This window comes from Salvelinus alpinus, chromosome 36 (genome assembly GCF_045679555.1).
Source record: "Salvelinus alpinus chromosome 36, SLU_Salpinus.1, whole genome shotgun sequence".
Classification (NCBI taxonomy): domain Eukaryota; kingdom Metazoa; phylum Chordata; class Actinopteri; order Salmoniformes; family Salmonidae; genus Salvelinus; species Salvelinus alpinus.
In genome coordinates this window covers 15,310,783-15,325,969 of record NC_092121.1, presented here as the reverse complement: position 1 = coordinate 15,325,969, position 15,187 = coordinate 15,310,783, and the positions used below count along the sequence as shown (strand labels likewise).

General features: G+C 45.1%; 2 protein-coding genes across 6 annotated transcripts; one reads left to right on the top strand and one right to left on the bottom strand.

The window, feature by feature from the left end:
• Positions 1 to 2,195: 2,195 nt before the first annotated feature.
• Positions 2,196 to 4,319, top strand: LOC139565219 (telomerase RNA component interacting RNase-like). The gene is made up of 3 exons (XM_071385389.1): positions 2,196 to 3,131; positions 3,498 to 3,575; positions 3,680 to 4,319. The coding sequence occupies exons 1-3, from the start codon at positions 2,859 to 2,861 to the stop codon at positions 3,782 to 3,784; spliced, it is 456 nt and encodes a 151-aa protein (XP_071241490.1). The 5' UTR covers positions 2,196 to 2,858; the 3' UTR covers positions 3,785 to 4,319.
• A 239-nt stretch (positions 4,320 to 4,558) lies between these two features.
• On the bottom strand, positions 4,559 to 14,957 carry LOC139565218 (ubinuclein-2-like). Of its 5 annotated transcripts, none has more exons than XM_071385384.1 (18): positions 14,801 to 14,957; positions 14,326 to 14,661; positions 13,822 to 13,953; positions 13,593 to 13,700; positions 12,809 to 12,919; positions 12,594 to 12,700; positions 11,949 to 12,414; positions 11,239 to 11,309; positions 10,985 to 11,114; positions 10,707 to 10,813; positions 10,467 to 10,577; positions 9,442 to 9,585; positions 9,092 to 9,142; positions 8,945 to 8,987; positions 7,692 to 8,819; positions 7,037 to 7,241; positions 5,357 to 5,425; positions 4,559 to 5,158 (listed from the first exon to the last, which is right to left on the bottom strand). In XM_071385384.1, the coding sequence occupies exons 2-18, from the start codon at positions 14,635 to 14,637 to the stop codon at positions 5,091 to 5,093; spliced, it is 3,363 nt and encodes a 1,120-aa protein (XP_071241485.1). In that variant the 5' UTR covers positions 14,638 to 14,661; positions 14,801 to 14,957; the 3' UTR covers positions 4,559 to 5,090. The 5 variants fall into 5 exon arrangements, with proteins under 5 accessions (XP_071241485.1, XP_071241486.1, XP_071241484.1 ...); XM_071385385.1 differs by having other exon boundaries at positions 4,559 to 5,137; XM_071385383.1 differs by having other exon boundaries at positions 4,559 to 5,425.
• Positions 14,958 to 15,187: the final 230 nt, after the last annotated feature.

The window sequence follows — 15,187 nt, the reverse complement described above, 5'->3', positions numbered from 1 at the left end:
CATGAGCGACCACACAGTCTTGGTTGAATAAGGAGTACAGGAGGGGACGAAGCACGCACTGGGACAATGCTGGGGGCAAAGGCCAAAAAAAACTATACATACAATGCCTTCATCAAACAACACTGTTTCACGACGCATCAGTGACATGGCAGGAGATGTTTTGAAAGAATTACTGCTTCGCATACAAGCCAGTGAATTCTATGCGTTACAGCTGAAAGAGTCAACAGACGTGGCTGGCACAGCTCCTGGTATATGTCCGTTACGTTTATGGGGTGTCAATTAAGGAAGACATCCTCTTCTGAAACCACTGGAAACCAGGACAACAGTAGAGGATATTTTTTAAGTACTGGACAGCTTTGTGACATCAAATGGACTTTGGTGGTCAAGATGTGTTGGTATCTGTACTGATGGCGCGAACGCCATGACAGGGAGACATAGTGGAGTGGTAACGCGTGTGCAAGCAGTTGCTCCCGACGCCACTTGGGTACACTGCAGCATCCACCGAGAGGCTCTTGCTGCCAAGAGAATGCCTGACAGCTTGAAAGACGTTTTGGACACTAAAGTGAAAATGGTTAATTTTGTTAAAGCAAGGCCCCTGAACTCTCGTGTATTTTCTGCACTATGCAATGATATGGGCAGCAACCATGTAAAGCTTTTACAACATACCGAAGTGCGCTGGTTATCAAGGGGCAAAGTATTGACACGTTTTTTAAAATTGAGAGACGAGTTTAAAGTTTTCTTTACTGTCCATAATTTTTCCTTGTCTAACTGCTTGCATGATGACACGTTTCTCACACGACTGGCCTATCTGGGTGATATTTTTTCTCGCTTGAATGATCTGAATCTAGGATTACAGGGACTCTCCGCAACTATATTCAATGTGCGGGACAGAATTGAGGCTATGATTAAGAAGTTGGAGCTCTTCTCTGTCTGTATTAACAAGGACAACACACAGGTCTTTCCGTCATTGTATGATTTTTTGTGTGCAAATTAACTCGAGCTTACGGACAATGTCAAATGTGATATGGCGAAGCACCTGAGTGAGTTGGATGACACAAACAACTGGATTCATTATCCCTTTCATGCCCTACCTCGAGTCCACTTACCGATATCTGAACAAGAGAGCCTCATCGAAATTGCAACAAGCAATTGTGTGAAAATTTAATTTAATCAGAAGCCACTGTCAGATTTCTGGATTGGGCTGCGCTCAGAGTATCCTGCCTTGGCAAATTGCACTGTTAGGACACTGATGCCCTTTGCAACCACTACCTATGTGAGAGTGGATTCTCGCCCGGGCCTCACTAGCATGAAAGCTAAATACAGGCACAGACTGTGTGTGGAAAATGATTTAAGACTGAGACTCTCTCCAATACAACCCAACATTGCAGAGTTATGTGCATCCTTTCAAGCACACCCTTCTCATTAACCTGTGGTGAATTATTCACAATTTTCAATGAACAAATAATGTTTTATATGTAAGATGGTTAAACAAAGAGCAAAATGATTGATTATTATTATATTATTATTTGTGCTCTGGTCCTGGAAGAGCTCTTTGTCACTTCCCACAAGCCAGTTTGTGACAAATCACACTCATTCTTATGTTTAATAAATGTATCGTATAGTGTGTTTGTGGCAGGCTTACAATGATGGCAAAAAACAACATTTAAGAGTGCGCTAGTGCTAGAGGGGGTACGCTGCTGTAGGTTGAATGTTTGAAGGGGTACGGGACTATAAGACCTTATTACTGATGAATGTGTTGTTTTTTTGGGGGGGCTGTGTCTTTTTTATGTTTGTATTTTGATGTCTGGTAGTTTCTGTAATTCAGGGCTGCTCATCTGTAAAAGAGACCTTGGTCTCAGTATTCAATACCTTTATATCACTAGGCTAGTCAGTTAAGAACAAATTCTTATTTACAGTGACGACCTACACCAGCCAAACCCTGACAACGCTGGGCCAATTGTGCGCCACCCAATCACAGGGTGTCTGTATTGATCCCTCAAGCACTGAGATGCAGTGTCTTAGACCGCGGCGCCACTCGGGAGCCCCAAGTATGACACCCTAATGAAATAAAGGTTAAATAAAAAGATAGGGCCAAGTAGTGGAATAGTAGGGAGGTTTTAATGGGTGAAGGGTTAGTTCGTAGGGCAATTTTTCTTCCCTTTATCCTCCCCTGTAATGAATTCACACTCCAGAACAGTAAGACACAGCCCACACGGTAGGTGGCGTCATGCACCTCTAACGAATGTTTGCGGACCGCCATAATACCATAGAATAAGAAGATTGACGTGCTGACGTAAATGATAAAACGAAATTCAACATGGCCGATAACAAGTGAAAGAAAATCACATCTGGACAAATGTAGCCAATATATCAGTAATATACTTCACTTTGAGAGTCGTTTGAAAAAATATATTATTATATATAGCTAATGTGGTTGATTTGTGTTTTGCAATAGTTTAGCTACTCGTGACACAATTGTTTGGTCATTAGTAGTTGACATTTTTCGAATAGCTAGCAACTACAACGCTGACGGGGCTAACGGTAGCTAGCCTCCAACAACAAGTCTGCGTTTTTTTTCGGCGCGAGGACGTGCTAGCTCGCTGGGAGGCGGACAAGTGTCGCTCCGATTGATTTATGGATTTCCACGTTTTTTATTAGATGGCTTCGTATGCTAGCGCCTTTGCCTCGAAGTTTTTTGCTTAGTTCGGGGTTCGGGTGGAGTCTGTCACAGATAGCATTTTTTTGTCAAGTAGCTAGCCGGCTTTAGTTTGTGTTGACACAAAACGACCAGAGAGCACACCACTAGTTGCAGAAAGGACTAAAGGAACTGAGCCCTTCTACCTGGAAAAAAAGCTAACATGGATCCGAAGCGTGGATACAACAGAAGACATCAAAACAGCAGCGATTCGAGCAGTAACAGCCCGGGGTCGCCAGCCAGTCCTGCACCGGGAGTCAGCAAAGCAGCAGCGGCCAATACATTTGCTAATGATGGAAGCTTTATGGAGATGTTCAAGAAAAAAATGGAGGAAGAAAAAAGGAAAAAAGAAATGGACCAAGGATGTGGTGATAAAAGTACTGCTGACGAAGGACAGTCGACACAGGAAAAGAAGACTCCGAGTGTGACCAGCTTTGTAAGGGGTTTGGCAGTTGTTAGCTAGAGATTGTAGCCAATGGCAATGTCTCAATTAACAAATTACAAACATTTAGTTTTTTCACCACACACAGCTCACGTTAGTGAATATTTTTTGTGAATATTTACATCACCATAAAGGGATACATTCACACGTGGAGATGCACTGCAGTGTCACCAACAAGTAACCTGAGATCAACATCAGGTCTAGACATTGGAAAGCATTCATTAGCTACTCAAGACTTCAGGAATGTTTCCCGTGATAATAGGCTTGTTCTGTGTTCTCTCGTCTTGTGTAGTCTCCATCATTGGCAGTCCACCCGCAAGGGCTCGTATAACGGTTTCAGTCTTCTATCCCCTAACCCAGGTGGGGAAGCGCAGAGGTGGCTCTAAATTGGCCCTCAAGACTGGCATGGTTGCGAAGAAACAGAAAGTGGATCCTGAGGTTCAAGAAATATTTTTTCCTGATCGTTTTGTCATGACATTGTCTTCATGAAATGCCACTTGTGTCCTCTAAGCCATTGTCTAATTATTTATTCTGTTTTCCAGATGGAGGGCAAGGGGGATGCCTGGACAAAATACATGGCAGAGGTGAAAAAGTATAAAGCCCACCAGTGTGGTGATGATGACAAAACCAGGCCCCTGGTCAAATAGACTCTGGAGGACCTTTAGAAAGAAAAACCAACAGGGATTGGGACAGCCATCAAACCTTCTGCATACTGCCAGACTCTTTACAGCTGTAGAAGTGATCACCTATTTAATGTTTAATCTTGTTTTTCCTGTTTTCTTTTTGGGTTTAAATGAATGTCAGCTTGTGGGGCAATAGCATTTTGATGTGGAGTTAAAAAGGCTTTTGGGATTGTATTGGAGTACATTACTGGTCCTGCTTGATTATTTAAGGGTTATGCTGTCAGGATTGTCATGAGTAAGTTTCTGAGTTTGTTTGAGATATGGCATTTGATGTCTGCTAAATTATAAGCACCGCCCATTGACCTGTATGTTGTGCCTTGGGTGTTGGCTTTGTCTGGACCCAGAAACCTAAAGAACCTCTGTGCTGTTTCAACCTCAGTCTGGTGGCGGCACAGAAAGTTGTGCAGATTCATTTGACCTTTTGGGCTGCTTTGGATAAGCAACTGTCAGGTAGTGTCTCCGGTTTGTTACCCATCAAATAAACTTTTGATTAATCAGACTCCAGGTAGCATGGTAAAGTGTTTCTTTGCAATGCTGACCATTTGTGGATTTTAAGAGCCAATATTGATATACTTTAACCTTTCACTATGTGGATGTTATTGGCTTGTTTTCCATTTTTATAAAAGTTATGGAGTGTAGTACTTCATGAAAGTGAGTGAAGGCACAAGACATGAGGGAACAGAAGTACCTGTGCTGATGACCATAAAGTCACCAATATACCATTTTGTTATAATCCTGCATAGTTCATGGCTTGTTTTATTGAATTTGGTGGAGTTATGTACAGCAAAAAAAATACAGCTCCGGTCCCTAAACAAATTCAACATTTAGTAACATTTCTTACAGGTCTAGATAATTATATTGAAAAAGCACCACCAAATAGACACACTAACCCAGGTATCAGAGAGGGAGGGTTACACAAACAAATTTGCACACTGACGCTAAATAGTGCATTCACACACACAAACCAACCTCTCATTCATTCTCCCACTCCCTATTCATTCTACCACAGTGATAAAGGTCTGTTCTGTAAACATGACAAAAACAAACTTGTCATTAAGCCTTACAATTTACAATATTAAAACAATTATCAAATTGCTGTTTAAAAAATAAGTAACAGCCGGAAGATTATCGAGAGGGTCCAATTCCCCATTTCAGGCCCATCCTGTGTTTGGGCAGCTTCTGTTAGTCATTCAAAGTTGTCCTAGTTCCTGATTTGTCCTGATAGCTGTCCTATCATAGTGGTTGTCCTCAGTGTTCCAAACAGGCGTGGTCAAAGAGACTTCCTCTTCACATCCCCTCCTTGGGTTTGATTGACATCTGGACAGGAAGAGTAGAGTTCTTGAAATATTGATAGGAAACAAAAACAAATATTTAAACATAACACAAATGACAACCACCGACATGACGAAAGCGACAGGCATGCACAGAGACTACAGAGGGTCAGACAGGGAAGATGTCTTTTTTTCTTCTTGGGGACATTTGAAGTGACAGCGGGCTGAAAGGAGAGAGCGGTGTCACAGGGAGGGCAGATTTTACCTGAGAAAGCGAGCTGTAAGTGAGGAGGCAGAGCAACCTGAGACCCTGACTGGAGACTCTTTAACAGATCTGAGGAGAGACAGTAGGACATGGGAGGGAGGAGGAGACACACAGGAGAGTGTAGGTCAAGGGCATGGTGAGATAGGAAAGGCAGTGTAGACGAAACAAGGGGAATGGGAAGCAAGACAGAAGAAACGGGTTGAAAGGAAAAGAGATGAGCCAGGTCAAATAGTAAATGGATGTAAAAGCACAGGAGATTAATGGAAGAACAACATTTTAAAGAAAAGGCAGAAGGGGAGAAACGAGGGATGAACCAAAGAAACAATATGGGAGAATGTCAGACAATGGAGAAAAACATTGCAGGCTTCCAGACACAGCATGGGGATTTAACACAATGGTCCAACAACATAAAATACACAAAAACAAACTATAGACATACCCAGACATCAACATACACACAGACTAAAGCAACCCCATCTCGATCAGCTGTTCTACATTCAACTTCTGCTACGTTACAGCCTTATTCTAAAATTGATTAAATCACCCCCCCTTATAACGATAAGGCAAATACAGGTTTTTAGAAATGTTTGCGAAAAAAACTGAAACGCCACTCAGTATTTTGTTGAAGCACCTTTACCAGCGATTACAGCTTAGTCTTCTTGGGTATGACGCTACAGTCGGAGGTCCTGAGCGCTCTGGAGTAGGTTTTTATCAAGGATCTCTCTGTACTTTGCTCTGTTCATCTTTCCATCGATCCTGACTAGTCTCCCAGTCCCTGCCGCTGAAAAACATCAGAACAGGACAATGCTGCCACGACCATGATTCCCCATAGGGATGGTATTGGCCAGGTGATGAGTGGTGCTTGGTTTTTTTCCAGATGTGACGCTTGACATTCAGGCCAAAGAGTTCTTTAGGTGCCTTTTGGCATACTCCAAGTGGGCTGTCGTGCCTTTTACTGAGGAGTGGCTTCTGTCTGGGCACTCTACCATAAAGACCTGATTGGTGGAGTGCTGCAGAGATGGTTGTCCTTCTGGAAGGTTCTCCCATATCCACAAAGCAACTCTGGAGCTCTGTCAGTGACAATCGGGTTCTTGGTCACCTCCCCGACCAAGGCCCATCTCCCCCGATTGCTCAGTTTGGCCGGGCGGCCAGCTCTAGGAAGGGTCTTGGTGGTTCCAAACTTCTTACGTTTAAGAATGGAGGTCACTGTGTTCTTGGGGACCTTCAAAATGCTGCAGACATTTTTTGGTAGCCTTCCCCAGATCTGTGCCTCAAAATAATCTACGGACAATTCCTTCGACCTCATGGCTTGTTTTTGGCTCTGACATGCACTGTCAACTGTGGGACCTTATATAGACAGGTTGGTGCCTTTCCAAATCATGTCCAATCAATTGAATTTACCACAGGTGGGCTCCAATCAAGTTGTACAAACATCTCAAGGATAATTAAAGGGAAACAGGATGCACCTGAGATCAATTGAGTCTGAATACTTAAGTTCATTTTTATTTTTAATACATTTGCAAACATTTCTAAAAACCTGTTTTCATTATGGGGTATTGTGTGTAGATTAAGGCTGTAATGTAACAAAATGTGGAAAAGTGAGGGGGTCTGAATACTTCCCGAAAGCACTGTACATTTTTCAGTTTTTTCTTGTTTCTGTGGACTGGCTGTGTCACTCACTCTGGGTCAGGGAGAATGCTGAGCTGTTGCTGGCTGAGGAGCCGCTGGCCCCGGTGCTGGAGCCAGCTGTGCCCCCTAATGGGGGCAGGTTTAAGAGTGAAGGAAACTGGAAGGGCAGGGAGACGGGAACCAGCCCCCCCAACATCCCAAAGCCCAGTGGGAGAGATGGAGCAGAGCCAAGAAGACTGCTGCTGGCTGAGGACACCTGGAGAACAAAAGCATATAATTAAGCAATAAGGCCCGGGGGGGGTGTGGTATATGGCCAATATATTATAGCTACGGGCTGTTCTTACGCACGACGCAACGCGGAGGTGCCTGGATACAGCCCTTAGCCGTGGTATATTGGCGATACAGCATAACCCCCTGGAGGTGACTTATAGCTATTATTAACTGGTTACCAACGTAATTAGAGCAGTAAAAATAAATGTTTTGTCATTCTCGTGGTATAAGGTCTGATACACCACGGCTTTCAGCATTCAGGGCTCGAACCACCCAATTTTTAATTAGAAATATAGACCCAGACCAACAGACAACATATACAAACACATAAATACACAGACAACACAAACCACACAGTAGACAATAAACTAATTTTGAACATTTGCTGCACCATGACTGTGTCCCACCTAGCTACCATCTCTTACTTCTCACTTACCTGTGGCAATGGAGAAGAGACAGACTGTGTGGAGACCGATTTAATAGGCTTAGCCCCCTGAATGGTTCCACCTGCCAGCCTTTGTCGCTGATTGGCTGAGGCTGTGGTAGGGGAGGGACTGGATCCCGAATGCTTGCTGATGGATGAGGTGTTGGTAAGGCTGGTGTTGGCGCTGCTGCTGATGATCTGAGAGGGGGTCTTCTGCCCTCCTGGAGGGGTGTAGCTGCCCTGGACCAGTTTGGCTGGCCCTCCCGGAGCACCTGAGAAAGGTGGACGGAACCCTGCTGGGCTTTTGGAGGAGTACTGGTGCATACTGGAAGCTGCCTGAGGCCTGGGATTGGGGGAGGGTGAGGAGAAGGTGGTGGGCGTTAAGGGGATGGGGAGGCGAGGGGTGAGTTTGATGATGGGTGAGGTGCTGCTGTGGGAGGACTTGGTGAGAGTGGCCTGCATGGGGGTGATGAAGTTGGACTGCTGCTGAGCTTGGGCTCCTGAGAGAGAGTGGGAGAAGGAGGGAGAAGGGGAGGGGAGAGGGGTGTCACCGTTGTTGGCTTTAGTATTATTGCTGCCAAAGCCCTTCTGATTGGGGGGCGGCCGTGGCTTAGGCTGGGAGTGAGAGCCGGGAGCGTTTGCTTTACTCAGTGCCGTCCCAGCAAGCCTCTGACTGCTCAGCACTGATTGTCTGTGAGCCTGAGCCAGGGCACCTCCACCCTTCATCGACCCCAACCCCTCGCTCCTCGCTGAGGACGGAGAAGGGGAGACGGTGGGAGGCCGAGAGAGAGGGGAGGGGGAGGAGGTAGAGACGTAAAGAGGTGTGTTGGAGCTGGGTGTGTTGATGGTGCTCTTCTTGTGCTTCTGGAGGAGAGGTGAGGCGTGGAGGGAGGACAGGGCAGTCTTGGGCCTATCAGGGGAGGGGGGACTGTCCCCTTGGACCAGGCCCTTGGCTGCGTTGCTGAGGAGGGCCAGGGCCTGGGAGATGGAGTCCAGGGCGGGGGCGGTCAGCTCTTCATCCAGGGAGTCCAGCAGACAGATGGTCTCAGCGGGGGACTGGGAGGGCCGGCAGGCCACTGGGGCAGCAGGGGAGGGGGTCGCACCAACTGAGGGGGTGGATCTCTGGACCCAACTACCCTCCTGGATCACCAAACAACATAGGAGATAGAAAGAGCAAACAATTAGTGTGATCTAAAACTATTCAAACAACAATGGTATTGAAATGACAAGCATGCAAGCAGTGAATCAGACTGCAAAACACTAACCTTGGGTTTAGACTTGGGAGTAGGAACCATCTTTTTCTTGGCTCTGGATAACAGTGAAATCAAAAGGAAAAATAGTGCATAATTAAGAACACCAGTGTTCTTAAAAATCACTATATTTAAGTAAAGTATATCAAAGTAATGACTCACGGATTGCCAGTAAGGTGACAATGAACCATGAGGCTCTCTTTGAATAGCATCCTGAGGAGGAGAGGAACGTGGAGAGATTTTTTTTATTTTATTATTATTTTTTATTTATTCAACTAGGCAAGTCAGTCAAATTCTTATTTACAATGACGGCCTACCAGGGAACAGTGGGTTAACTGCCTTGTTCAGGGGCAGAACGACAGATTTTTACCTTGTCAGCTCATGGATTTGATCCAGCAACCTTTTGGTTACTGGCCCAAAGCTCTAACCACTGCCGCCCCATGTGGTGTGGTGAAATGCAAACTAGGTTAAATGGTCAAATTGTATACTTTTATGCAAACGCACACACTGACCTGCCCTGCATCCAGCCCTTGGGCCACAGTGGTTTCACCTCAGTCTCCATGAAGGCCTTGAGATAGTCCTCTGGAGACTGGGAGCTCTGGCCCTCCAGCTCATAGCAGCCCAGCTTCACCCTCACCAGGTTACACAGCAACATCCTACAGACCAACATGTTCCACCAACTATGCATTACAATTTCAGCTCCACTGTTGGAAAATGATTCGTTCTTTTTGGACAACTCTTTTTACTGACTCGAGAGTCATGATTCGCTTTTCTGGGTGACTCGTTAATTTTAGTCATTGGTTTGACTTGCTGGCTGCATTTAATTCTACAGCAGGATTAATACGCACTCCCTCTGTCACTCCGGAGATGTGCTCCGACCAACAACTGTTCGTCATATGAGCGCAGGTAAAATAGATCATGCTGCAGGCAGCATAGAAAAGAAAAAAGACATGTTTAGAACTAATAAACGATTGCATGGTGCAAGAATGAATGCTATGATGGACACAGCTTTGTAGAACCAAAAGATACACAGCTTCTGCTCAACAAACTTGAATCATCGTGAACTGCAAACGATATTGTGCTTATCACCCTCACACCACTCAAGCAATGCATTCCGTCAAGAGTCGTTTACAATCGTGTCCGGTTGCGGCCACAACTAGACTTTGTTTCAAATGTACCAAGAAATAATCGTATTTGTATGCCTAGCAATCAACAAATATACATCGTTTAAAGCACCATTATATAAGTCTGTCACAAACGACATCTCCAATAAGCCCCTTACGGTGAACGACCTATGAACGAGAGGCTTGTAGAATTATGACTATTTCTAGTTTTTAGTTATCGTTCACCGGGGTCCTGCATGCTCTGGGCATTACTGACTCAAATGAACAAAATGAGTCGAAAGATTCATTAATTTGACTGAACGAGTCGAAAAGATCGGAGTCAGTAAAAAGAGCCGAAAGTCCCATCACTACACTAAACCAAAACACCTGTATAACATAATTGTATGACGTTAAATTCACAAATGAGAGCTCACCTGAGCTTCTCATCCCAGACAAACTTCTTGCGAGGTCCCATCACTCTCTTCCCAGGCTTCTCCTCATCCTCCTCTTCTGACCCGTTCTTTTCCCCCTCTTCTGACTGCTGTCTGTAAATACACAACCCAGAGAGAATATTGGACGAGGAGTGGAAAAATAGACAGCAAGGGACAAAAGGAGAGGTATGAGAGGAAATAAGAGGTGAACAGAATGCAGGAGAAGAAAGGAGAAGGCCTTACTTGGCCACTTTGGCGATGCAGTCCATGTTGTATCTGGCGATCTGCTCTGGCATCACGCTGCACACAGCCAGCTTCAGCTTCAGTAGTGGGGCACGCAGACGGTCGTCCTGTATGACAGAAGATGGAAAAGGTTACAATCACGCACACCAGATGACACTCACGCCACACACTCCGTTAACAAACAATCTACAATTAGATAGAAGACAAGAACAGGCATATTATGTGCACACACAAACATACACATAAAACGTCAAACATTTTAGTGCATACATACACACCTGGATATTGAGGCTGAGTTTCTTTAGGCGTTTGAGCAGAGCCTCCTTGTTGCAGGGCACAAAGGCCTCGAGATGGGAGTAGACTGAAGAGCGCACTGCTGCCGGCTGCTCCTGGACCTGCAACTCAATACTGACCAACACACAGAGGAAGAGGGTTAGACATTAAGATAAACACTGACTAACACATGCAGAGAGATGGACAGGGGAGGAAAGACGGTTTGTTCTGTTGTAAAGAGCTCAGAGCAGAGACTCACTCCAGTAGGATGTTGTTCATGTCCAGCGTGAAGAACTTTTTCCTGCCCTCTTGATCAAAGTGATGAGAAGCCTGTTCGTTGGAGAATAATTCAATTTCAGACATTCTCTAAAACAAAATATATTATGCTCAAATGGACACTGAAATGTAATGCAAATCAATCAATCACCTGCCCTTTCACTCCTCTAAGCCTCACCTTGTCGTCTAAGCCTTTCTTTTTGAAGAACAGTACCTCAGTACCTTCGTTACAGTACCTCTCGCTCTTGGCCTCCTCTCCTCCCTGCCTCCACTACCTTTCTCTCCTCTTCCTGATATTCCCCTTGCCCTTTCCCTTCACCCTCACCGTTCTGTCAGAGAGTTGGCACTTGTTTTCCCCTCATCGTCTCCCTCAAAGAACATCACTGCTCTCTTGTTGCCACAGCAACCTCTACTTCTCACTCCTACTTGTGCCCCTGAGAGAATGCATGTGTTACTCTGGTCTCTTTAAGGAAGGAAATATCAAAATGGTGACAATCATCACTTTTCGTTTTTTTTTGGGGGGGGGGGGGGGGGAATCTATGCACTCCGTGTAATGTGCTTGAACGTTTTCAACGAGCAGTGAGGGCCTTTAGACCCTACAAATAAAATAAAGAAACTGACTTAAGACCCAAAATATCTCTAAATATGAAATATATCTGCAGCTGGATTTGATTGAAGATGTCAGTCACTTACCACTCGGAGGTCCTCAATGCGCTTACTGAGAGGGGCAGGCAGTCCATTAGGCAGAGGAGGAGGGGGCAGGAGACCTCCTTGTGCCCCCTGGACCCTACCCTGGACCCTACCCGGAGCACCGTTCTCCCCCTGCGCAGGGCTGGAGGGCTGAGGAGAGTCCAGCAACCCAAAGTCCAGGTCGCCCATCATGTCCTGCAGCATGTCGTTGTTATTGGCTGAGCCCAGCAGTGACATCATGGCAGGGTCGTTGGCCAGGTCGGCCATGCTGATGTCGCTGGGTTTAGGGTGTGCGTTGAGCAGGGCACTGTTGGCATTGTGCTGGCCACGGGGCAGACCGGGGTTCTTCTTGCGGTTCTCCTCCTTCTCCCGCGTGAAGCGGCGGAGCATGGCAGCCAGATTCAGAGAGTCCTTCATCAACTTCTTCCGCTTCTTCTTCTCTGGCCGGTGGACATTCAGGCCAGATGCTCTGAAAGATAACATAGGACCGTTGCGTTGCTACATGGAGCTTGTTACAAGCCATAGACATATAGCATAACTACGAAGCACACTACTCAAGTCAAAGTCAGGCAATAAGTTCATACATCATATGAGCTTATACATCAGTTAACTTCCGAAGTGGCACAACAGATGTAGAACATTGCTCACCCTTGCTTTGGCATCCTGATCTTCCTGGGCTTTTTCTCATCCATGTTACTGCCATCTTGCTTTTTCATTCGCTTCTTTATCACACGCTCCTCACCATCTTTCAACTTCTACAGACAGGAGGAACAAAAACTGAGCTTGTCACATGATATAGAAATAGAGTTTAACACTGAATAACATTTGTTCATATATTGAAAAGGTGTGTGTGTGTAACCCACCTTGAAGTCCTCTCCCTCTGACTCGGAAGCTGCTCTGAACTGCAGGGTGCCAGTGTTGATGTAGAACCCTCCCAGCTTAGTGTTGAGGGAGGCTGGCACCAGCTCATCATACTGAGGGGAAGAAAGTAGCTAAGGGATAATCAACAAGGGGCTATGTATTCTCTGGAAAATAATAAACAACATGGAAGGTGTGTTCGACTACACGCTAGCGGAGTGGAACTAACCTTCCATGGAGTTGCATTATTTTCCGAGTTGATTTTCCCTTTTATACCATGGCTATAATTTAACATATTTACAGTTAAAATTCCTTCAACATCCACTGAAGTAGCTAGCAAGTTTACTAGATATAGTAGCTACAGTAGTTGCCTTAGTAACCAAACAAACAGCTTGCGATTATGAAAATGAAATTCAACAATGCCAATAATGTTCTCAACTCAACTTTTGCAGCTCAAACATAGAACATGTAAGAATGAACTGTAGCTATTGAATTCTACTGTGCTGATATACCGGGCATTATAGGGAAATAATGCCCGCTCTAGAATGCCCGTCAAGCCAATCAGGAAAGACTATTCAACAATGCCATGGTATAACAGGTTACAAACAGCAGATAAACTAATAAGCAAGTATGGGGGAGAGGAATGCAATGTGTTAATGAAAAAGGATCTATGATACAGGAGCTAGGGGTAAAGTGCAAATATGTTAAAGCATATGTTGATGCTTGTTTACATGAGTCTGTTCACAAAGGAAGGATTCTGCAGTATATGAGCAGACAGAGGGTACATACAGCCTCAGAGTTATCAATGAATGGGTCAGTCTCATCGTAGCCAAAACCAATGTCGATGAGATCCTGCACCCTGTCCTTCCTCTTCTTTTTCCCTGTATTGGCCTGTGACTAGAGGAAACAAACAATTACAGTTGACTAGGTGAAAATATACAATGCAAATGCAACTAAATCAATCTATTTGATCTATGTGTAGACCTATTTGTTTCCACCACAGAGTAAAGGGACCTACATATTTGCTCTCAAATTTCTTGGCGAGCGCCTCTACTTCTCTTCTCTCCGTCTCGTTGTCTGCAAAGGGGTCGTTGGGGTCCAGGGCTGGCATCAGGCCTTTAGGAGGTCCTGGAGCAGGAGGCTTCTTCACCTTCAAGAGACAATCAGGCATGTCAGGAAATGAGAGTAGGTAAAATGGGTACAACTGTGGATTCTTAGTAGCTTAAAATGTAATCTTAAAAGTTGTACCTCCAGCAAGATGGGAAATAGGTGTCATTAGCATATTATATAATTTATAACGGTAATATAAACATTCATATGAAAATTAGAATAACGTTATAGCCTACATGAAGATGGCATGCTTACATCATATCTAAGAATATTGTAGCTACCGTTGGCCAACATCGCTCTTGTTGACAACAGCACCATAGCCTCGAGAGCTTACACTTCAAGCTGCCTACGCGTTCACCGGCCCAACCTGCTGTGTTATCACTTGTAGCCTTGACTGATTTCACGTCTTTACCTGAGTAGATTGAACAAGTTCACTGTAGTTGAATTCAGCAGATCCCCGTTCGCTGGGTTCAGGCAAGGAGAGGTTCAAGCGCACTGTTACACGTTTTGTTTCCGCTGAATCCCCGTCACCGGCTTTCACGATACCGAATGGACTAGCACCAGTACCACCTCCTGGCCTGGTTGCTGCACTTCCACCTCCTCCATCTTCCCCCAAACTGATTTCGGCCTCATCTTCCCGGCGGCGTTTCTTGGATTCAGAAGGCGGTGCATTGTTGTTAAAAGAATAGATTGTGACAAACGGTACTTTTCTCGGTTCGGCCATTTGATGCTGACCGTCACAGAGCCCCTAGGTACGAACACACAAGGGAGGACGAGACTTCACTTTACTAACGTTACTGTAGCTTGCTATCTAAAATTGGGAATGTTCAACAACTAACGTTAGTTTACCATCTAGCTATATCAGGTAATAAAATGACTTAACCCACACAGTGGTATCTTCTGCACCTCCCAGGTTAGCTCCGGGTCCTTTAAATCACGAGGAAGAGTAGTTTTAGTTGTTTCAATTAAATTGTTCGGTAGCTACCGCAAGGAGGCATCTGAAGTAGCCATCTTGACCATTATTATCATTATTCAGTGAGAGTAGTAACTGGGCGTGCGTATGAAAAGCGGAAACAGAAAAGTCAGGGAGCAGTCTTTGACCAATCATAGAGCGAGAATGCCCCTCAAGAACCGCCCACTTTGCATACTAGCGCGAATACGGAGAATTGATTGTTCCCTGACTCTGGCACGCGGGATGTTTAGACGAGGTTCCTTGAACACTTTTATCTGGACTGAACGCACCGAAACACAGGACTACCGTTCATTAGAAAATA